Source organism: Sphaerodactylus townsendi, linkage group LG05 (genome assembly GCF_021028975.2).
Source record: "Sphaerodactylus townsendi isolate TG3544 linkage group LG05, MPM_Stown_v2.3, whole genome shotgun sequence".
NCBI classification, from domain to species: domain Eukaryota; kingdom Metazoa; phylum Chordata; class Lepidosauria; order Squamata; family Sphaerodactylidae; genus Sphaerodactylus; species Sphaerodactylus townsendi.
The window spans coordinates 17,902,410-17,924,587 of record NC_059429.1 but is presented as its reverse complement, the minus strand read 5'-3'; the positions used below and the strand labels follow the sequence as shown (position 1 = coordinate 17,924,587).

General features: G+C 51.1%; 2 protein-coding genes across 2 annotated transcripts in view; both read right to left on the bottom strand.

Annotated features, from left to right (window-relative positions):
- Positions 1-6,875, bottom strand: part of LOC125433292 (retinoic acid receptor RXR-alpha-B-like) — a 38,398-nt gene extending 31,523 nt beyond the window's left edge. Inside the window, 2 exon segments of the mRNA XM_048497795.1 lie at positions 3,544-3,792; positions 6,768-6,875. Of these exon segments, the coding sequence (XP_048353752.1) occupies positions 3,544-3,792; positions 6,768-6,875 (357 nt within the window).
- Positions 6,876-10,285: 3,410 nt separating this feature from the next.
- Positions 10,286-22,178, bottom strand: part of LOC125433658 (retinoic acid receptor RXR-gamma-like) — a 61,123-nt gene continuing 49,230 nt past the window's right edge. Inside the window, 4 exon segments of the mRNA XM_048498364.1 lie at positions 10,286-10,749; positions 13,570-13,633; positions 18,026-18,165; positions 19,374-19,506. Coding sequence (XP_048354321.1) covers positions 10,602-10,749; positions 13,570-13,633; positions 18,026-18,165; positions 19,374-19,506 — 485 coding nt within the window. The 3' untranslated portion in view covers positions 10,286-10,601.

The following is a 22,178-nucleotide window of genomic DNA, read 5'->3' as shown; positions in this document are numbered from 1 at the left end:
TACACTCACAACACCTAGATATAGCATGTTTACAAGAATCACACGTGACAAGAGGAGATGAGAAGTACATGCAGAGGGACTCTCCAGGAAAATTATTCCACACAGATATAAGACTAAAAGGAGACGGCTTGCTATATATATAAAGCCAAGGTTTAGTCCCACATTAATAATTACGCACACACAAGCGAGATATATAGGGATAGAGGCAGACATATCTGGAATCAAGACACTGATCGTAGGAATTTATGCGCCCAATAAGGGTAAAACAAAGTTCTATAGAGATCTAGGAAATGCTATACTGCCATTACAGTATGAAAACATTATCTGCCCCTAGGAGATTTTAATGGAGTAATTGAACCCAGTATAGACAAGTCAAAGGTGAAAAAGACCAACACAAAGGATAATCCAGGAGAAAAAGCTCAACTGCCTAAGACTTTCTTTGACTTAATGGAAAACCTGCAAGTGAAAGATCTGTGAAGAGAAAGGTGGAATAATAGTAGAGTTATACATTCTTTTCCAACAGACATAAAATAGCTTCACGAATTGATATGATATTGGCAACAAAACAATTTATACCTAAAACTAAGGATATATCAATTCTTCCAAGGTTAATTTCAGACCACAACCCAGTAAGTTGGACAGTAGTTATTAACACACAATTAATTTTTTGGAAATTAGAAGATTGGTTATTAGACAATCCCAATATAGTTAATGAATGTTAAAAAAATGGAAGAATATTTTTACTTCAATGATAATTTGGTACAAGACTTAAACATTATTTGGGATGCACACTACACATGTAGTGGGAATGCACAAATATAAAGAAATTCTGGCAAGAGGTACATAAGCTAACCAAGGAACTTTTGAAAATTCCATTGGTTGCAACTCCAGAAATATACCTGCTAGGATTAGGAATTTAAAAAATACCGAATATTAACACAAAACTTTTTCTATATATCTCAACCGCACCCAGAATACAAATAGCAAAGTTGTGGAAGAAGGAACTACCACCCACAGTTAAAGACCGGCTCTTACAACTCACAGACTCCTTTCAACTGGACAAGCTGTCCAATAAAATTAAGGACTCACCATGGCAAAGATTCCAGAAGACGTGGAAAGACTATATCCAGTGTCAAGAAAAGGGAAATAAGAATAAAAATATTAGAAAATACTGTACTATAATTAGGTTATTAATAGGTAAAGAAATAGAAACTAAAAGAGAAGAACCCATAGAAAAAGAAAAGCAATACTTCCCTTCGTTGTAGTTTTGAGTTGTGGAATATTGAGATGAGGTTGAAATTGGTTATTTGTTGAGGAAGTCAACTAATTTTGTTTTGAAGAAATGTTTGGAATATTAGAATTAAAATAGTAACTAATGTTATGTGTAACTGTTAAGTGTGGAGATTGTGTTAAAGCTAGATTCCGCGACTTCATGCGCATCGAATCTAAGGTTTGGAAGCTGCGTTCGACCCAAGTGCTTCTACTGCACAACTACTGGGATCAGCGTCGGTTTTGCGTATGCTCAAGCCACCGTGTAACGGTCAAATTTCCTCGGACTCCAGTTGGGAACTACTACTTTTTCAAGGGAACCATGCTCGAACTCAGCTCGATTCCAGTAGAGTCGCGGAATCTCTCTCTGGTGCCAGGAGTCCCCCCCATTCAGCCAATCACGAGCAGCTGAGTGTTTCGGGGCATGCGCACAACTGGCCAATCAAAAAATGCCACCTTCGTCCCTCCATTCCTCTGGCAGTTTTTTTAATAACGTGTGTGGGGATAGATGGAACATGGCCGTAGAACAGTAGCCAATTGGAACGGAGCGGCGAAGAAGCACAGGATGACTCCGCCCTCCAAAGGCACTGGGATCAAGCTGGTTGCAGAGGGGAGACAACAATGAAAGTTTCGACCCTAGAGTCCGAGAAATTTAACCCTTCTCAGGGAACTGGGTTGAACCTATTTTACTGATGTGCAGAATCGCCCAAGGTTAAATCACTATGAGGGTATAGAGAGGTTAAAGGGGAGCGGGAAAAGATGAGAGGGATATTTTAGCACAGCACTGTTAAGGGGGAATCATATGGGGTTAAGTCTAGGGTCAGGGGCGGGGGAGGGAATAGTGAGCGGACTAATGAGAAGGGTAGAGTAAAGGGGTTAGGGTTCTGTGAAGGGAGTGAAGAAACAATGTGAATAGACTAGGGGGTAATGCAACGTGACAACATTTGGCTCTGGCAACTCAATATTTATAAACATGTGAATGAAATAGCCACTCTATAAAATCTAGTGCACAAGCACTTATATGCAATGGTAATGTGAAATACACAATCAAAGATATACCAATAACAGCTTGAATAACTAGTATAACATAAAGTGACTCCGTCCCTGGAGTATAATGGCCAGAAGAAATAAATTGATTCACATAAGTTCATTCATAAATAAGTTCATTCATAAGTTCAATGATGATCCCAAAAAAAGGCTCTTGCTCAAACAGTCTTCCAAAAGTTATCAGTTTCTATCCAATAACAGGAAATAATAATAAGCCTCCAGCATCCGTGGAGTGAAGAGGACAAATGTAAACCCGACGGATCCCTTATCTGAGGCTCAGCGCTGAGTGGGTGAGTCCGTATGGGCATGTATCCAGCATGAAAGACTAACTCTGAATGCCTCGCACGTATTGACGTTTTCGAGAATGCTCTTCTTCAGAGAACTCCTCTTGCAATCTTTTTATAGCCAAATGAGCAGGTGTTCTGTAATCATAAGTACAACATAATATGCATCTACAAAGTGAAAGCAACGTATACAAACAAGAGACTCCTATTCATACATTACTCTGTGCATTGTAAAAATCAGTAGTAGACATCCCAGTTTTTAAACCAGTAATTAACTGCTGGCATATGTTTTATCATGCTTATACAACACAATACTGAAAAAGTAATTCAAGCAAATTCATAATATGATTACTTACAAATACTCTCCCTAGAACTGTTCACCCTGCACTTGGCTGAAATGCTGTAATCTCCTGGCTGAAGGACAAAGTTTTATCTGAATACTAATTACTCGCAGCTGTGTGCTGGTGGTAGGACATTAAAGGGCTATGCTGTGATCCTTTATGTTATCAGGTGAGATGGAAAAATATTTATAAATGGCAGGAAAAATCAATGTTGTGATTAAGTCCCCTTATGTAGAAGAAGAAGAAGAAGAGTTTGGATTTATATTCCCCCTTTCTCTCCTGTAAGAGACTCAAAGGGGCTTACAATCTCCTTGCCCTTCCCCCCCTCACAACAAACACCCTGTGAAGTAGGTGGGGCTGAGAGAGCTCCGAGAAGCTGTGACTAGCCCAAGGTCACCCAGCTGGCGTGTGTGGGAGTATACAGGCTAATCTGAATTCCCCAGATAAGCCTCCACAGCTCAGGCGGCAGAGCTGGGAATCAAACCTGGTTCCTCCAGATTAGATACACGAGCTCTTAACCTCCTAAGCCACTGCTGCTCCTTTGAAATGTCACTTTGAAATGCAAAAATGAAACGATTCTCGCAGATAAGGTGACGTATTACCCATAAAATCCAGCAGCCCAGTCTCCGAAGCAAGCGCTCCACCTTCAGAGAGACTTGCGGGGACACCTGAGCATCAGGAGTGTGGCCGTCCTCCGTGGTTCTGCCTCTTCCCCTGCCCCTCCCGGTTGGCCACCCCAGGTGAGCCTGGGGCAGCTCCTCACCTGCAGGCCGCTGCCTGGGCTCTTTCCCACAGGTGCAAAGGTCACTTTCCCTCTTCTTCGCCCAAAGAGGGCCCACAGGCGTTGAAGGCTAGAGGAGAGGAGAGCAGAGAGAAGCTGATGATTGGGACCCCACGTCCCCAATTCCCCACCTCACTAAAGGAGAATGGTCAAGGGGAGTTCGGGTCTGCCGGGAAAGCCGGATCCTCAGGCTGTGGGGGGAGGGAGGAGAGGGCAGAGCCAAATAGGGAGGGGAGCAATATGCAGGCTCTTCCCTGCTTACATGTTGCCCAGCTGGGCCGCCATCCCAAACAGATGTAGGTGTTAATAGTAGGCCTTTGGACAAGAAAACCTCCTGATCCGTTGGAAAAAACTCCCTCTCCTCCAACTGTCTCCAGCCCACAGAGCTTCCCCGGAGAGGAGGGGGCCACAGCACCACAACGCTGAGCCTGCCGTGGCAACGGCCCCCACCCGACATTCTGTTCCATTCGGTTCAACTGCCGCAGGCCACCACCACCACCACCCCCGCAGGGTGTTTGTTGTGGGGGGTGGGGAGGAAGGGAAAGGAGACAGTCAGCCCCTTTGAGCCTCTTTGCAGGAGAGAAAGGGGCAGTGGTCGGATTCAAATAATTTAACGGCTGGTTGGTTACAAGCACCATTTTAACAACCGGCTCTGCCGAAGTGGTGCGAACCGGCTGAATCCCACCACTGAAACTATCTCTTTGGAAGAGACAAGAAGAGCCCCAAAGATATGGGATTGTAGTTTAGATTGGATTGAGGCATTCCGCCTTGTACTGTCCTGTGCATTCCCATATCCAGAATTTATATCTTTAAAACATTTTAGCAAAATTATCAGGTACTGAGGAGAATAAAGGCTAAGTTGTAATCTGCAATATCGTACAAGCGTCTTCGCTCTTAAGGTTTTGGTCTTTCATTTGTATGTAAGGTGTAGCTTTAAATTGAACGTGCGTTGTTTTTTGCTGATTTCTTATTGCCTCAATTTGAATGGCCTGTGGCTACCCAGTAAAGACTGACTGATTGACACTGTCACCCTCCCCAGCTCCTTTTCACACCAGGCACGAGGGGGGGCGGACTTCTGCGGCTGCCCCCACCAAATTCCATGCAATCACGGGGATTTCATTTCGTTTCTACCCCGCTTTTCTCTCCAGGGGAGCCCCAAAGTGACTTTCCACCATCTCCCCTTCTGCAATGTTTCCTTGCAGCTATGGAGGGGTGGCCAACATCCAGGTGAGACCTGGAGATCTCGTGGAATGACTGCTGATCTCCAGAGATTAATGTCCAAAGCAGGGCAGGGCTGCTTTGGAGGGCAGATTCTGGGGATAATGTGCGTAGGGGATAATGTGCATAGGGTAAGCATACACGTGTGCCTATAAATCTGTAGGCTGTGCCTATAAATCTACACGCAGATATAATTTGTTCCTTAATTTCACACACACATTATTTGTTCTTTTCTATCTTATTGTGTTTTATGATACTATTATAATAATTAATGGGATATAATTAATGGGATATGTTATTGATTATATTAATAATAACAGCACTGTTACTACTGGGTAACGGTTTAAATAATAAAAGCTCAAAGAAGCTCAAGTCGAAATGAAATAAAGATCTGAAAGACTTTATTTAGCCAACTCCGGGCAGAGACAGGATCAGGGGAGCTCACACAAAATGGCAGTGTGTTCTCACTTTTATAGTATTAATGACAGGTTACATCAAAATGGCAGCAAAGAATACACCCCAAAATGCCCACATCATCAATCAATCATACAAAAGGTGGGGATTTTCCCTGTTCCCACAGTATTTTGGGGTTGTCCAAAGTCCCCATTGGAAGATGTCAGTATTCTACCCTTTGACGTAAAGTGAACTAGAAACCCTTGTTTCCTCTTATCATTAATGTTTCTTGTTGCCCTGTTGTTCCTCCAAAACCCAAGAGGAGTTTAGGAACATTCCCATAGGCCTTTCTATTGTTTTAGGAAGAGGGCAACTTTAAAGTATCTTCTGGGTACCACAGGATCTCAAAAACCGTATAGTTTACACTTTTTGTATAACTGTGAACAAAGAGGCATCTTTGGAGCTATTTGGCTGAGTTAGCATTATAGTGAAAGAATAGGTTTGAGGCCTGCATGATTTCTTTGGTCAGCAGCTTTTATGGTTGCCAGCTCTCCATTATAAGGAAAAATAATGGAGGGAAAGAATTTATCTTTCCTTTATGAATCCAAAATCTTTTTTCCCTTTCTCTTTCTTATATTTTCTTTATTGCTCTCACTTTCTATCACTTGCTGTTTCTTTCTTTCTTTCACTCTTTTCCTTCTGCGCTTACAGCACTATATGCTAGATTCTCCTTTAAAACAAGGCGTCTCTTGCAGAGGAAAACTGGCAACCCCAAAGTTTCAGGGTAACTTTCTCCCTCAGGGGTGGCCAACCTATGGCACTCCAGATGTGCATGGACTACAATTCCCATCAGCCCCTGCCAGCATGGCCAATTGCAGCCCATTGGCCATGCCTGCAGGGGCTGATGGGAATTGTAGTCTGTGAGCATCTGAAGCACCAGAGTTGGACACCCCTGCTCGATAAGGTGCAAACTGCAGGCTCCAGGCTGTGTAGGGAGACGGGGCTTGACTCTGTAACCTCCACCCGCTTGGCTATTCCACACTTGATCTTAGCCAAAAGGCGGAGAAGCCTATTAAAAACACATCTCTGTGCTTTGTTACGAGCATTTTAAAGGAGAAAATGGTTTTTTCCTTGTTTAAAATGCTAGTGACAAAGCAGGGAGCCGGGCTTCAAACCGGGATAGTGAATGGAAAGCAGGGAGCTGGGTTTCATACAAAGAAAGTGATGGATTAAGCTCTTTCCCCTCCCAGCACGGCTCCAAGGCAAATTGAGACTGAACTGTGAGCTTGTCTGTCTGAGCCCTCAGCTGGACTTAGCATCTTGGCTGAGTTTGATACGACAACCATTACACAAAACCGCCCCTCTGAACACGCACATGACTTTCCATCACATATTTATCTTACCTAGTGGCACGCAAGGATTGAGCTGTCCTACCTTGCAGACAGGAGCCTTGACAGCCTGCAGACTTGCCTCCTGGCTCTGAGTTCGAGTGAGGCAGAGGAGCTGCTTGGACAAACCGCTGTCTCCAGAAGGCTCGCTCATTTGGACACTTCCCAATTCTGCTTTCTGAGCCTTGTACAAAGAGGTTGTTCTAAACTGGTGGCACAAAAACTAGTTATCTGAGGGGCCGGTTCATCTAATCAGCATTACCTGGCCCAAGGGGTTTTAGGGCCTTAGGAGAACCAGGACTTTGGTGCAGTCCCAAAAAGTAAGACGTCATCCCACAGAATCTCTGTTAACAGGGTGAGGTATTTGTTCTCCAGGTTAATGCCAGACCTGGGCAATATAGGCCAACACATCATCAGGTGGTGCTCCTTCCACTCAGTATGGGCTGAGATGTATGTTCCCGATACCCTATAAATGGAACATACATCAGGAACACATGTCCTGGGTTTGTTTAGTGGTAGAGCTGGCCCCAAGTGCAGTCATGCCATTCAAAAGCAAAGTCAGACATCACACACTGAAGTCACGCCACTGACTGCTGATGGCAATGACAGAGGATACTTTTAGCACAGTAGCAAAGCTGTAGCATTAATCTCACTCTTTTCTTGCTCAGTCTGCAAGTTAACTGTGGCCCATTATGCATGGACCACTTACCTCGGGGCTCTTTGATGATCAGCGGGGTTGTAGTAGGGTCTCCTTGCCTTTCTCTGTTAACACGCGAGGGGGCACTCCACTGCTACTGCACAGGGCTCCCAGGGCTCTGTTTTTCCTGGTTCTCTTAACTCCACTCATCGACTCACGCTTAAACGCGCAGTGTCGCAAGTTAAAGCCCTATAAATTGCTGTTATATCAATACTGCTGTTATTGCGGCTACATCAATATTGTAGTCCCTTTCCAAGAATAATCCCCCCTCCCAAATGAAAGAGACAAGGCAATTATCTGGAGTACCCTCTGCTGAAGTAGGGGACCATGCCCTAGAGCTGATATTCTCTCCCCCCACCCACCTCCACACATTTACACATATCTCCTGCTGCTGCTGCTGCTGCTGCTGCTGCTGCTGCTGCTGCTGCTGCTGCTGCTGCTGCTGCTGCTGCTGCTGCTGCTGCTGCCACGGTAGGAGATAGAGGCTTGTTATTTCGACATTCCTTGTTATTTTGAAATTCCTGCATCAGATCTACCCCCACACCCACTCCCTGACACCCTGTTGTGTGTAGGCGAAGGGAATTCACACCATCTCTGGAAAAGAGGGGGCTGAGTGCACAAGAACATTGGGTATTTGGTGGGACCGAGCCCTCTCTGTTCTCATTATATCAAGATATTGACATAAGAATTAAGAGGTCGGTGTGCTTTGGCTGTTTGGCTGAGCTTTTCTTTGACTTCCACTTGCTGGCTATCCAAGGAAGCTGGCAGGACAAGCAGGAAGCAGGAAGGAGCCAGCAACATGGAAGAGGGGCGAGGGGGAAAACGCAGATGTAGTGCGAGGGAGTGCAAAGGATGAAGCTTGGTGGGTGGGACAGACAGCATTGTGTTTTTATGGTGAAAGAGAGTGGATCTCTTTGACAACAGCACCGTAACGGTTTTGAAGCCCAATCAATGTATTACAAAACAAGCTTTGAAGTTCAACAGAACTTTTAATCGGGACAGATATTCAGCAAAGAGAGAGAGAGAGAGAGAGAGAGAGAGAGAGAGAGAGAGAGAGAGAGAGAGACAGAGAGAGAGAGAGAGGCAGTGGGTCATGAGTGGAAAACTTTGCACATCATTTTCTCTCCAAGTCCTTCTTTTTGGGTACCGAATAGGGATGCCAGCCTCCAGCTGGGACCTGGGGGTCCCATGACATTGCAGCTCAACTCCAGACTACTGAGATCAGTTGCCAGGGAAAACATGAATGCTTTGGAGGGTGGGCTCTATGGCTTTGCACCCCACTGAGGTCCGTTTCCTTCCCAGGCTCCACCCCCCAAATCTCCAGTAGTTTCCTAGCCTAGATCTGACAATTATCCTGCCATCCCCCCCCCCCCCCAGTAATCCCCCAGAGGATCTGGCTTGGCAACCCTAGTACTGAATATTTACCCTGATAAAGAGTTCTGACCTCTTCGTCACCCTCGCTAATTTGTGAAGGGGCATGATGAATAACCTTGACCATTGTTTTCTCTATATCCATTTGTGGGTACTGAATAGCCACCCCGATGAAGAACTCTGTGGATTGTGAAAGCTTCCACTCGTTATTTGGTGATGGGGCATGATGGGAAAACCTTGTGCATTATTTTCTCTCTATATTCACCTTGATGAAGAATGTGGATCTCAAAAGCTTACACTCATGACGGGGCATGATGGAAAAACCTTGCACTGAATATTTACCCTGATGAAGAGTTCTGACCTCTTCATCACCCTCGCTAATTTGTGAAGGGGCATGATGAATAACCTTGACCATTATTTTCTCTATATTCATTTATGGGTACTGAACAGCCACCCCGATGAAGAACTCTGTGGATTGTGAAAGCTCACACTATTTGGTGGCAGGGCATGATGGGAAAACCTTGCACATTATTTTCTCTCTATGCTCATTTGTGGGTACGGAATATCCACCCTGATGAAGAACTCTGTGGATTGTGAAAGCTTCCACTCGTTATTTGGTGATGGGGCATGATGGGAAAACCTGGTGCATTATTTTCTCTCTATATTCACCTTGATGAAGAATGTGGATCTCAAAAGCTTACACTCATGATGGGGCATGATGGAAAAACCTTGCACTGAATATTTACCCTGATGAAGAGTTCTGACCTCTTCATCACCCTCGCTAATTTGTGAAGGGGCATGATGAATAACCTTGACCATTATTTTCTCTATATTCATTTATGGGTACTGAACAGCCACCCCGATGAAGTACTCTGTGGATCACAAAAGCTCACCCTATTTGGTGGCAGGGCATGATGGGAAAACCTTGCACATTATTTTCTCTCTATGCTCATTTGTGGGTACGGAATATCCACCCTGATGAAGAACTCTGTGGATCTCAAAAGCTTACACTCGCTATTTGGTGGTGGGGCATGATGGGAAAACCTGGTGCATTATTTTCTCTTTATATTCACCTTCTGTCTATATACACTCATGACGGGGCATGATGGAAAAACCTTGCACATTGTCTTCTATCCACTTTTGGGGGGTATTGAATATCCACTGTGACAAAGAGTCCAATGGCCCTCAGAACCTTGCAGTCACCATTTTTGTTAGGGAAACCAGGCCACCTTTGAGATGAGCAAAGGTTAACTGCAGCCTATTGCTGCAATGCTGCAGGCCCTATCAGAATCAAAAGCTGTTTTGGGTTCCCATTAAGGAGAAAGGCTGAGTATGAATGAAGTAAAATGAATAAGTAGTTTCACCATGCATAGCTGCAACTCTTGCCAAATGATTTGTTGCTGTCCTCATATACCAGAAACAAGGTAAGAAGGGAACTCCCACATCTTCAACAGTGACTTCCACACCAAGCGTTATCTTCAGGGTATTGTTTTTCATTGTCTTTTATTGCAAGTGAAAAAATAATTTAAACTCAATTAATTGTACACGTGGCATGGTTGATAAGCTAAAGGATGCCGTGCCTCGCCTAGCTGCCAGTTAGAGGTAAACCATGAATTGTACAGCAGTTTACAAAAAGCCACGTCTACGAGTCTGTAGAAGCTCCCCCATCCTTTTAATACATCCCGCGCTGAAGAACAAGGAGATGAGAACGGGCACAAGTGGATCGGGACCCCGGCCTCTTCCACAGAAATCACCACTGTTGTTTGCCCCTTCCCACCCATGGCTTAATTTTTGGGGAATCCTGGCAAAAATTCAAGTGATCTGGAGGGGTGTCTCCAGCATCTCCATGAGAAAGGTGTCGATAGGGGTGTCACCAATCAGTTTGAAGAAAAACAAGTGCTCCAGACACTTCAGCCCGATGGATCGCAGAGCTGGCAGCCGCAGGAGAAGCTTCGCAAACCTGAAGAAGTGAGAGAGGCAGAGAACGCTGCAGTTAAGGGCTACGGGGGAATGTCTCACAAAGGAAGGGTTCCGCCTCCTCATCAGAGGTCTGTGGACCGAGGGTTACGGCTGCCAAACAGGTCCGGGAGAAAAATGCCCCATAGCTCCAAAATTATAAAGTAAAGAGGATTTCCCCTCCAGTCGTTATCCGAATTCTTCTGGAGTGCCACTGCAAGCAGTGATTTCATAGGCAAAGCCACGTTTTTTTGGTGGGTAGTAGTTTGCCATTGCTTTCCCACGGCTATTCTTTACCCCTAAGCTATAGTATTGCCAGAAGTCCGTGAATTTTAGCGAACGCTTTGGCACTCCAGAATGTTATGGACTCATCAATTCCCATCAGCCCCTACCAGCATGGCCAATTGCAGGGGCTGATGGGAATTGTAGTCCATAACATCTGGAGTGCCAAAGGTTCGCCACCACGGTGCTAGGTACTCATTTACCGACCAAGAAATGGATGGATGGCTGAGTTGACCATGAGCCGGCTGCCAGGATATCTGACCCACACGGGGCTTGAACTCCCTGACCGGTGGTGAGTGGCGGTGCAAGCATCTCTATGCTTACTACCAACTTATCCCTCGAGCCCTTCCGGGGATAAGAAGGCGGCCCTATAAATTTAATAAATAAATAAATGAATAAAATGCACAAATGCACAAACCGTGGCCAGCAACAGCAGGAAGAATTTTTTTAGATCAATCAGTCAAAGGTTGAAGGTCTTCAATGATTTTTTTTAAAGAAGAAACAGCAGCACGTGTAATAATTCGACTGAGAATGTTGGTATGCTGCATTCTAACTGTTCTTTTTTTAAAAAAAAAAAGAATTCTTAAAATATATACATGAAACTGATACAAAATTCTAAGGCACAAACTGCAGAACCATTATAAGACATCAAGTATATACACTTAAAATTAATTCATCATGCTAGATAGGAAGGTATTCAATTTTCCGAATGTATCAGACATACATTTGGCACATGTAGTCCACGACCACACAGTTGGTTTATGTATGACCGAAGTGTTTCCCAAGCCTTTTCGGTAAGGTCAGTCCGGTGCCCACTTGACCTTGTCCCATATCACTGTAGCACCCCAGCTGCCACCCTCCACCTTCCCCTCCCATTGCCCCTGCTTGCCACACCCCCCACCTTCCCCTCCCAGAGTGAAGGGAAGCACTGGGGGTGGTCGTGGCTGCTGTCCTTGTGGCAAGCCCTGCCCCATGGGCCAGCTCCATGCTTCCTTGTCTGGCCGGTGGGGAGACACCATAAAAGAGAAATGAGGGCGAGAGTGGTGTTGCAGCAGTGCACCCCTCGGACATGCTCATTGGCATCCCAAGGTACTACCGGTACCCCTGATTGAGAATGGCTGATGTACAGAATAAAATGCATTCCATTCGAATTTGTCAAATCAATCCTCTCCCTCTTTAAGGAATTATGTCCCATTCTTCCAATTTTATGGTCAGAAATTAAGTGCTTCCAAATGTTGCATGGCTAGCTTTAAGCGCAAATTCGCCAACATCTCCGTACAGTGTTTTGACTGCTCTGCACCGTTTTCATGCTTCCTTCCTGACATTTTTTTCCTGTGAAACTCTTTGAGATTTCACTCGGAAAGTTTTGGGGTTGGTTTTTAGGGGGAGGGAAGGTAGCAGGTGTCCCGCTGCATTTTGCAGGGGCCTTTGGACTATGTCTTATTAGAAAATCAGGGGTAGGGATTAAACAGCTTTCTGGTGCATGAACTAATCAATGTTGAAGATTAATTTGCAGTAAAAAGGAAAAGAGACTTTGGGAAATCAAGATTTAGTCCCAGGTGTTGATAAAAGCTGTATTTTGCAGGGGTTTGCCGTGTAAGAAACAACCACGTGCTAGTTTTTTTTTAAAAAAAACCCACCCAAATCAGCCAAAATAGCGCTTCAAAGGGGGAGGTGGTTGAAGTAACACAGAAAACTCGACTTTGAAATGATTTCCAAAGGAGCAGCAGTGGCGTAGGAGGTTAAGAGCTCGTGTATCTAATCTGGAGGAACCGGGTTTGATTCCTCAGCTCTGCCGCCCTGAAGCTGTGGAGGCTTATCTAGAGAATTCAGATTAGCCTGTGCACTCCCACACACGGCCAGCTGGGTGACCTTAGGGCCCTGAATCACAGCTTGCCTGGAGACTCTTCTCAGCCCCACCCACCTCACAGGGTTGTTTGTTGTGAGGGGGGAAGGGGCAAGGAGATTGTCAGCCCCCTTGAGGCCTCCTGGAGAGAAAGGGGGGATATAAATCCAAACTCTTCATTGCTTCTTCTTCTTCTTAAGATTACAGAATGGCTCCCCCGCCCCACGTATGTTGCGTTTCTGCAAATTGGCCAATAGAGGGCAGCAGTATATTGCAATAAGAAATTGCAAGGAAGCATTCTTTTCCCAAGCAGATTCTTCATTCTGTAGAATTCCCTCTGCTCCAGTGCTTGAGCCCCATCTTTTCCCACCTAAATCCATAGAGTGGAGTTCTTCCATCTATTTCCCCTCAAGAAAGATTACTCACTATGGGAGAGGCTCTCAACCTGGGGAGGGGATAGGAAAATGTTTAGCTGGATTAAAACTAACCTCCTCTGGCTAAGCCATCGTGGACAACGTAAAGTTGGTCCTACCACCTTCACTTCTTTGGGAATTGGGTTATGGCCCAGTTCCATCTCCCAATAAGAAAAGGCCATTCTTTTGTTAGACTTTAAAAAGTGTCACTTCCTGTTTAATTTTGATGCTACAAACTGACATGGCTGTCTGTCCCTTCTCCCTGGAGCTCATTTCAGTTTACCTTCCAGGTTGCTCTGGATATTTCTGTTTGGTATATGCCTCCAAGAGCTCGCGTGCATCTTTCCCTCGCGTAGCAAATTCTACTCGGCATTTTCGGACTGGGACCGAGGTAGCTTTGGCGCATCTGGGGACAGAACAATAAAATAATACTCCATGCACTGGCGTAATGCCCATTGGGCAAGGTGGGCAGCTGCCCAGGGCATCACCTTGTGGGGGGCATCAAAATTCTGGGTTCGTTTGGAATTATTTTAGTGGTTTTCCATTTTTTGGCCTGCAGGGGGCGCAGTTTTTAGGCCTAGCGGCACCATAATTTTCCAGCGAATCATCAGGAGACTGAAAATCGCTTTGTACTGCTACCAAGTTTGAGAGTGAAGTTTGGTTCAGGGGGTCCAAAGTTATGGACCTCCCCAAAGGGGGTTGCCCCTATCCCCATTGTTTCCAATGGGAATAATCGGAGATGGAACACCAGATTTGAGGGTCCATAACTTTGGCGGCCCTGAATCAAACTGCGCAAACCTGGCGGGTATCACTGGACGATCTCCTGATGAATTCGAAAGGATTTTGAAGTGTACCTTCAGAAATGTGCTTGCCGGCACAACCCCATTGACAGCAATGCAGAAGATTCAATGCCAGAACAAATATTCTTGGAGCGGAATTTGGGATGGTTGCTTGCAGGGAAGGCGTTTTTGGACGTAATCAGCACCAAATTTTCAGGGAATTAATCAAATCTGGAGGACTGTCATGATGGCACATACGCACACACACACACACACACACACACACACACACGGGTTTGGTTGCGGTTTGGTTCAGGGTTCCCAATCGTTATGGACCATCAAAGGGGATTAACCCAATCATCTTTAGCCAAAGAGATGCGCAATAATACTTATAGCGTGCAAATTGCACGTAGAAATGCAGCAACCATAGGTACACCTGCCAATTGAGTAACAGTGCCTGTAATGCCACCATAATGCACCTGCATGAGTGCACCATAAATGCACCTAGCGCAGCTTGGTGCACCTTAATATACCTTAATGCGCTTGCCTTAGGTACGCAATAATGCTACTTATCAATGCACCTGCCTTAGTGCGCTTTAATGCACCTTTACTACCTGCTTGGGTACACCTGTAAGCACACCTTAATGCCGCCTGCGCTGGTACGCCTTAATGCGCAGCCTTAATGTCACCAGCCCTGGGTGCGCCTTACTTATACCTTATACACCTCCGCTTAGTATGCCTTAATATGCCGTGGTACACCTGCGCCGTGTTAGCCTTAATGCAATAGCCAATAAGTACGCATTAATGCACCGCATAATACGCCAGCCTCAGATTTTGCACCTTGAATTGCACCATAATACCAGCAGTGCCTTAAGTGCGCGTAATGCGCAGTGCGCATGGTACCTGTCTTAGTGCGCATTAAGGTACTGTAATCGTAAGCAGGTACGCGTAATGCGTAGATGCACCTGCTTGTAGATTAACGTAATGCATTTAATACGCATGCCTTAGTTGCGCCTTAAGGTACGCAACCTTAATGCACCTGCGCCGTGCCTTAAATGCACTTGTAATACCGCCATGCGTGCAGGTACGCACGTTAATGACGTGACAATACGCCTGCGCTTAGGAATTGCGCAGCCTTAATGCACATAACGTAGTGCGCAGCAATGCGCCTTAATGCACCTGCGTAGTGCGCAATAATGCCGCAATACGCAGCTTCATGCCTTAGTGCGCACGCCAATGCGCAGCAATACTATGCCAGGTACGCATATTACACCTGCAGCCGAAGTTCGCAATAGTACACCTGACTTGCTTAAGGTGCGCCTTAACACGCCTTAAATACGCCTGCCATGGTGCGCAGCAATGCACATTAATGCGCATAACAGGTGCGCATAGTACATATTCCTTAGTGCACCTTAATGCACCGTAATACCGCCTGCCTTAATTGCACCTTAATGCACCTGCCAAGCGTTCACCTGTAGTTCCGCATGTTTATGTCACCTGCCTTGAGTGCGCTGTAAATACGCCACGATTACCCATGTACACCTGCCTTAATGGACAGCTTAATACGCATAATACGCAGCAGGTACGCAATAATACGCAGCAATGCCTGCCTTGAGTGCACCTTAATGCACGATTAATGCACCTGCGTTCAGGTACGCAGCAATACGCATGCCTTAATACACCTTAATACACCTTAATACACCTGCCTTGGTGCACCTTAATGCAATAATGCCTGCCTTGGTGCGCAGCAATGCATTAATGCCTTATAGCGTAATGAATGTAATGCACGCTTAATGCACACCTGCCTTAGTACGCAATATTGTAATACGCACCTGCTTGTAGTACGCTAACCTGCCTTGAGTGCACGCTTAATGCATTGAAAATACGCACCTTGGTGCGCATTAATGCACAATACACCTTAATGCACCTGCCTTAAGTAAACCTTAATGCACTTGTAATACACCTGCCTTAGGTACGCAGCAATACGCAGCCTTAATACCGCATTGCATTGGTACGCATGTAATAAACTAGCGTTACACAGCAATGCACCTGTGAGTACGCAGCTTAATACGCCTGCTGTAGGTACGCAGCAATGCACCTTAATACGCAGCAGGTGCGCCTTAATGCACCTTAATGCACCTTCCTTAATGGTACCTTAATGGCACAGCTTAATACGCCTGCCTTAGGTACGCCTTAATACACCTGTAGCGGGTTACACCTTGTACACCTGACTTAGGTACATAACACCTTAATACACCATAGCAGCAGGTAGTGCGCACCTTAATACACCTTAGTACACCTGCCTTAGTACAACTTAGTACACCTGCCTTAGTACACCTTAGTACACCTGTCTTGGTACACCTGCATTAGCACAGCTTAGTACACCTCAGTACACCTGCGTTAGCAGATCTTAGTACAACTTAGTACACCTGCATTAGCACACCTTAGTACACCTTAGTACATCTGCCTTAGCACACCTTAGTACACCTGCCTTAGCACACCTTAGTAAACCTTAGTACACCTTATTACTAAGTACTTAGTACACCTGCCTTAGTACACCTTAGTTCAACTGCCTTAGTATACCTGCCTTAGTACACTTTAGTACACCTTAGTACAGCTTCATTAGCACAGTTCACCTTAGTACACCTGCCTTATTACACCTGCCTTAGTATACCTTGGTACACCTGCCTTTGCACACCTTAGTACACCTTAGTATACCTGCCTTAACACACCTTAGTACATCTTAGTACGCCTGCCTTAGCACACCTTAGCACACCTGCCTTAGTACACCTTAGTACACCTGCCTTGGCACACCTTAGTACACCTTAGTACACCTGCCTTGGCACACCTTAATACACCTTAGTACACCTGCCTTAGCACACCTTAGCACACCTTAGTACACCTTAGTACACCTGCCTTAGTATACCTTAGTACACCTGCCTTAGCACACCTTAGCACACTTGCCTTAGCACACCTTAGTACACCTTAGTACACCTGCCTTAGCACACCTTAGTACAGCTGCCTTAGTACAGCTGCCTTAGCACACCTTAGTACACCTGCCTTAGCACACCTTAGTGCACATTAGTACACCTTAGTACTAAGTACTTAGTACACCTGCCTTAGTACACCTCTGTACACCTGCCTTAGCACACCTTAGTACACCTTAGTACACATGCTTTAGCACATCTTAGTACACCTTAGTACACCTGCCTTAGCACACCTGCCTTAGCCCCCATCTCCCATTCTTTCCAATGTGAGCTAAGGAGATGGGGGCTATCTTTTGAGGGTCCATAACTTTGTCCGCCCTGAACCAAACTGCACCAAACTTGTGGATAGCATAAGGACAGTCTCCTGATAATACGCTGAAGTTTTGGTGCCGATATGTCTAAAAATGTACCCCCTGCAGGCACCGATGTCCTGGTGCAAAAAAATGTTTTGGTTGTGGTGGGGTGGCCGCCCATGGGGGCAGGGGGGGCATCCAACTCAGGTTTTGCCCAGGGCTCCAGTTTGCCTCGTTATACCCCTGACTCCATGCAGACGTAATACAACTTGGCCTGCAGACGCAAGACAGAAAACTACCCTCAGAGAAGACTGTGCAATCTTATTTTTAAGCAGCAGGGGGCACTGTCTTCCTAGACATTTCAAGAGGGTGGGTCTAGGCCATGTCATACCTGGGGTGGCCTCAAATTTCCACTCCAACCACCCTCAGGCAAACCCCACTGCATTCAAGGCTGTGGTCTCCAGCCGTAACCACTGTCTCTCCTCCAGTAAGGAAATCTTCCTCCACTCTTCCTTTCCTTTCACTATCTCTTGCTGTCTCCAAGCTATCAGGATGTTTGATAAGCAAAAGCAGCTGCAAAGCTCATGGAAGAATACCAGAAGTCAGTGGAAAGCAACTTCCACGGGAACAAGCTGCAAAGAGTCCTAGTCTATTCTTTGGTTGGGTTATAAGCCCAGAGCTCAGAGCTGCTAACTGAAGAGGCTATTATTTTCCCAGGCCTCAGTTACCTGGATTGAACAGGACGATGGCTCGGAGGCATCCCAGCTCTGATTTGTCCATCTGCATCTCTTTCATTTTGGACACCAGCTCAGTGAGGACTCTGCACACACAGGAGAAAGCAAGGGAGAGAAATGGGTTCAAAGCAGTTTACAAAAGCTAAAAAAGAAATCCAGAATAAAACAGCAAACCACAGCACCCCCCCCCCCTCATTCCTCCTATTCAACCCTTCTCAGGTGTTAAGAGCAGGTGAACTCTAATCTGGAGAACCGGGTTTGATTCCCCGCTCTGCCATTTGAGCTGTGAAGGCTTATCTGGTGAACCAGATTAGCTTGTGCACTCCAGCACATGCCAGTTAGGTGACCTTGGGCTAGTCATAGTTCTTTGGAGCTCTCTCAGCCCCACCTCACAGGGTGTTTATTGGGGTGGGGGGAGGAGATTGTAAGCCTCTTTGAATCTCTGTACAGGAGATAAAGGGGGATATAAATCCAACTTATCTTCTTCTTCTTCAGATCACTGGCTGACTGGATCTCCAAGTATCTTGGTATAATTGTTTTATACTGAGTCTGTCGCTCAGGTGGAGGAGTGGGGAATCAAACCCCGTTCTCTAGATTAGAGTCTGCCACTCTTAACCACTATACCATACTGGCACCTAGTGGAATCAGCTACCTGAGGAGATGTTGAGCTCCCCCTTACTGGAAGTCTTTAAGCAGCTGCTGGGCAAACACTTGTCAGGGATGCTCTGGGCCCGTGGTGGCAAACCTTTGGCACTACAATTATGGACTACAATGCCCATCAGCCCCTGCCAGCATGGCCAATTGGCCATGTTATGGACTACAATGCCCATCAGCCCCTGCCAGCATGGCCAGCTGGCAGTGACGGATGGGAATTGTAGTCCATAAAATCTGGAGTGCCAAAGGTTCACAACCACTGCTCTAGGCTGATCCTGCACTGAGCAGGGGGTTGGACTAGATGGCCTGTATGGCCCCTTCCAACTCTATGATTCTGTGATTCTAAGTGACACGCTATGTGTGAACATATACTGAGATCTAAAGCCATTTTTTTTTAGTGCCAAGCTTTACAAATGACACTTAAAGCAGAGAAGCCATAGCGGAGATCTTCAACTTTCCCCCCTGTCATTTCTCCATTTTGGATCACATTCCTTCCAGTACCACCACCACCACCCCCAAGGGTTCCAAAAACTTGTCTGCCCAACCTCAGTTTTTTATCCCACCAAAATACAAATCAGAATGTATGTAGGGGGAGAATTCATAAGGGCAGAGACAAGAATTTTTTTTAAAAAAAACCTGCCTGTCAAAAATTGAGCCCACCCCAGCACTGTGGGCGCTGCTCCGATGCACATGTAAGCCGGTGGCTAACAGGATACCATCCTGCACAGAGACGGAGCGATGGGAGAAAGATGCAATCAGCAGTTCATTCCAACCTGAAAAACAGAAGGTGGCAGTGACTGGCGGTGCTGGGAACCTTGGACAAACATTCCCTCTGGGGAACTGGCACATTTGAAGAAACATGAAAATTCAGAAAAGAAGGAAGGAAGAGAAAGAAGGGATGAAATTCAACCCTAGTGACCTCTTCTCTCTGTATACCAATGACTGCATCTCAAATGATCCATCTGTTGGGGGGGGGGGGGTGGGGGGGGGGGGGGGTGGGGGGGGGGGGGGGTGGGGGGGGGGGGGGGTGGGGGGGGGGGGGGGTGGGGGGGGGGGGGGGTGGGGGGGGGGGGGGGTGGGGGGGGGGGGGGGTGGGGGGGGGGGGGGGTGGGGGGGGGGGGGGGTGGGGGGGGGGGGGGGTGGGGGGGGGGGGGGGTGGGGGGGGGGGGGGGTGGGGGGGGGGGGGGGTGGGGGGGGGGGGGGGTGGGGGGGGGGGGGGGTGGGGGGGGGGGGGGGTGGGGGGGGGGGGGGGTGGGGGGGGGGGGGGGTGGGGGGGGGGGGGGGTGGGGGGGGGGGGGGGTGGGGGGGGGGGGGGGTGGGGGGGGGGGGGGGTGGGGGGGGGGGGGGGTGGGGGGGGGGGGGGGTGGGGGGGGGGGGGGGTGGGGGGGGGGGGGGGTGGGGGGGGGGGGGGGTGGGGGGGGGGGGGGGTGGGGGGGGGGGGGGGTGGGGGGGGGGGGGGGTGGGGGGGGGGGGGGGTGGGGGGGGGGGGGGGTGGGGGGGGGGGGGGGTGGGGGGGGGGGGGGGTGGGGGGGGGGGGGGGTGGGGGGGGGGGGGGGTGGGGGGGGGGGGGGGTGGGGGGGGGGGGGGGTGGGGGGGGGGGGGGGTGGGGGGGGGGGGGGGTGGGGGGGGGGGGGGGTGGGGGGGGGGGGGGGTGGGGGGGGGGGGGGGTGGGGGGGGGGGGGGGTGGGGGGGGGGGGGGGTGGGGGGGGGGGGGGGTGGGGGGGGGGGGGGGTGGGGGGGGGGGGGGGTGGGGGGGGGGGGGGGTGGGGGGGGGGGGGGGTGGGGGGGGGGGGGGGTGGGGGGGGGGGGGGGTGGGGGGGGGGGGGGGTGGGGGGGGGGGGGGGTGGGGGGGGGGGGGGGTGGGGGGGGGGGGGGGTGGGGGGGGGGGGGGGTGGGGGGGGGGGGGGGTGGGGGGGGGGGGGGGTGGGGGGGGGGGGGGGTGGGGGGGGGGGGGGGTGGGGGGGGGGGGGGGTGGGGGGGGGGGGGGGTGGGGGGGGGGGGGGGTGGGGGGGGGGGGGGGTGGGGGGGGGGGGGGGTGGGGGGGGGGGGGGGTGGGGGGGGGGGGGGGTGGGGGGGGGGGGGGGTGGGGGGGGGGGGGGGTGGGGGGGGGGGGGGGTGGGGGGGGGGGGGGGTGGGGGGGGGGGGGGGTGGGGGGGGGGGGGGGTGGGGGGGGGGGGGGGTGGGGGGGGGGGGGGGTGGGGGGGGGGGGGGGTGGGGGGGGGGGGGGGTGGGGGGGGGGGGGGGTGGGGGGGGGGGGGGGTGGGGGGGGGGGGGGGTGGGGGGGGGGGGGGGTGGGGGGGGGGGGGGGTGGGGGGGGGGGGGGGTGGGGGGGGGGGGGGGTGGGGGGGGGGGGGGGTGGGGGGGGGGGGGGGTGGGGGGGGGGGGGGGTGGGGGGGGGGGGGGGTGGGGGGGGGGGGGGGTGGGGGGGGGGGGGGGTGGGGGGGGGGGGGGGTGGGGGGGGGGGGGGGTGGGGGGGGGGGGGGGTGGGGGGGGGGGGGGGTGGGGGGGGGGGGGGGTGGGGGGGGGGGGGGGTGGGGGGGGGGGGGGGTGGGGGGGGGGGGGGGTGGGGGGGGGGGGGGGTGGGGGGGGGGGGGGGTGGGGGGGGGGGGGGGTGGGGGGGGGGGGGGGTGGGGGGGGGGGGGGGTGGGGGGGGGGGGGGGTGGGGGGGGGGGGGGGTGGGGGGGGGGGGGGGTGGGGGGGGGGGGGGGTGGGGGGGGGGGGGGGTGGGGGGGGGGGGGGGTGGGGGGGGGGGGGGGTGGGGGGGGGGGGGGGTGGGGGGGGGGGGGGGTGGGGGGGGGGGGGGGTGGGGGGGGGGGGGGGTGGGGGGGGGGGGGGGTGGGGGGGGGGGGGGGTGGGGGGGGGGGGGGGTGGGGGGGGGGGGGGGTGGGGGGGGGGGGGGGTGGGGGGGGGGGGGGGTGGGGGGGGGGGGGGGTGGGGGGGGGGGGGGGTGGGGGGGGGGGGGGGTGGGGGGGGGGGGGGGTGGGGGGGGGGGGGGGTGGGGGGGGGGGGGGGTGGGGGGGGGGGGGGGTGGGGGGGGGGGGGGGTGGGGGGGGGGGGGGGTGGGGGGGGGGGGGGGTGGGGGGGGGGGGGGGTGGGGGGGGGGGGGGGTGGGGGGGGGGGGGGGTGGGGGGGGGGGGGGGTGGGGGGGGGGGGGGGTGGGGGGGGGGGGGGGTGGGGGGGGGGGGGGGTGGGGGGGGGGGGGGGTGGGGGGGGGGGGGGGTGGGGGGGGGGGGGGGTGGGGGGGGGGGGGGGTGGGGGGGGGGGGGGGTGGGGGGGGGGGGGGGTGGGGGGGGGGGGGGGTGGGGGGGGGGGGGGGTGGGGGGGGGGGGGGGTGGGGGGGGGGGGGGGTGGGGGGGGGGGGGGGTGGGGGGGGGGGGGGGTGGGGGGGGGGGGGGGTGGGGGGGGGGGGGGGTGGGGGGGGGGGGGGGTGGGGGGGGGGGGGGGT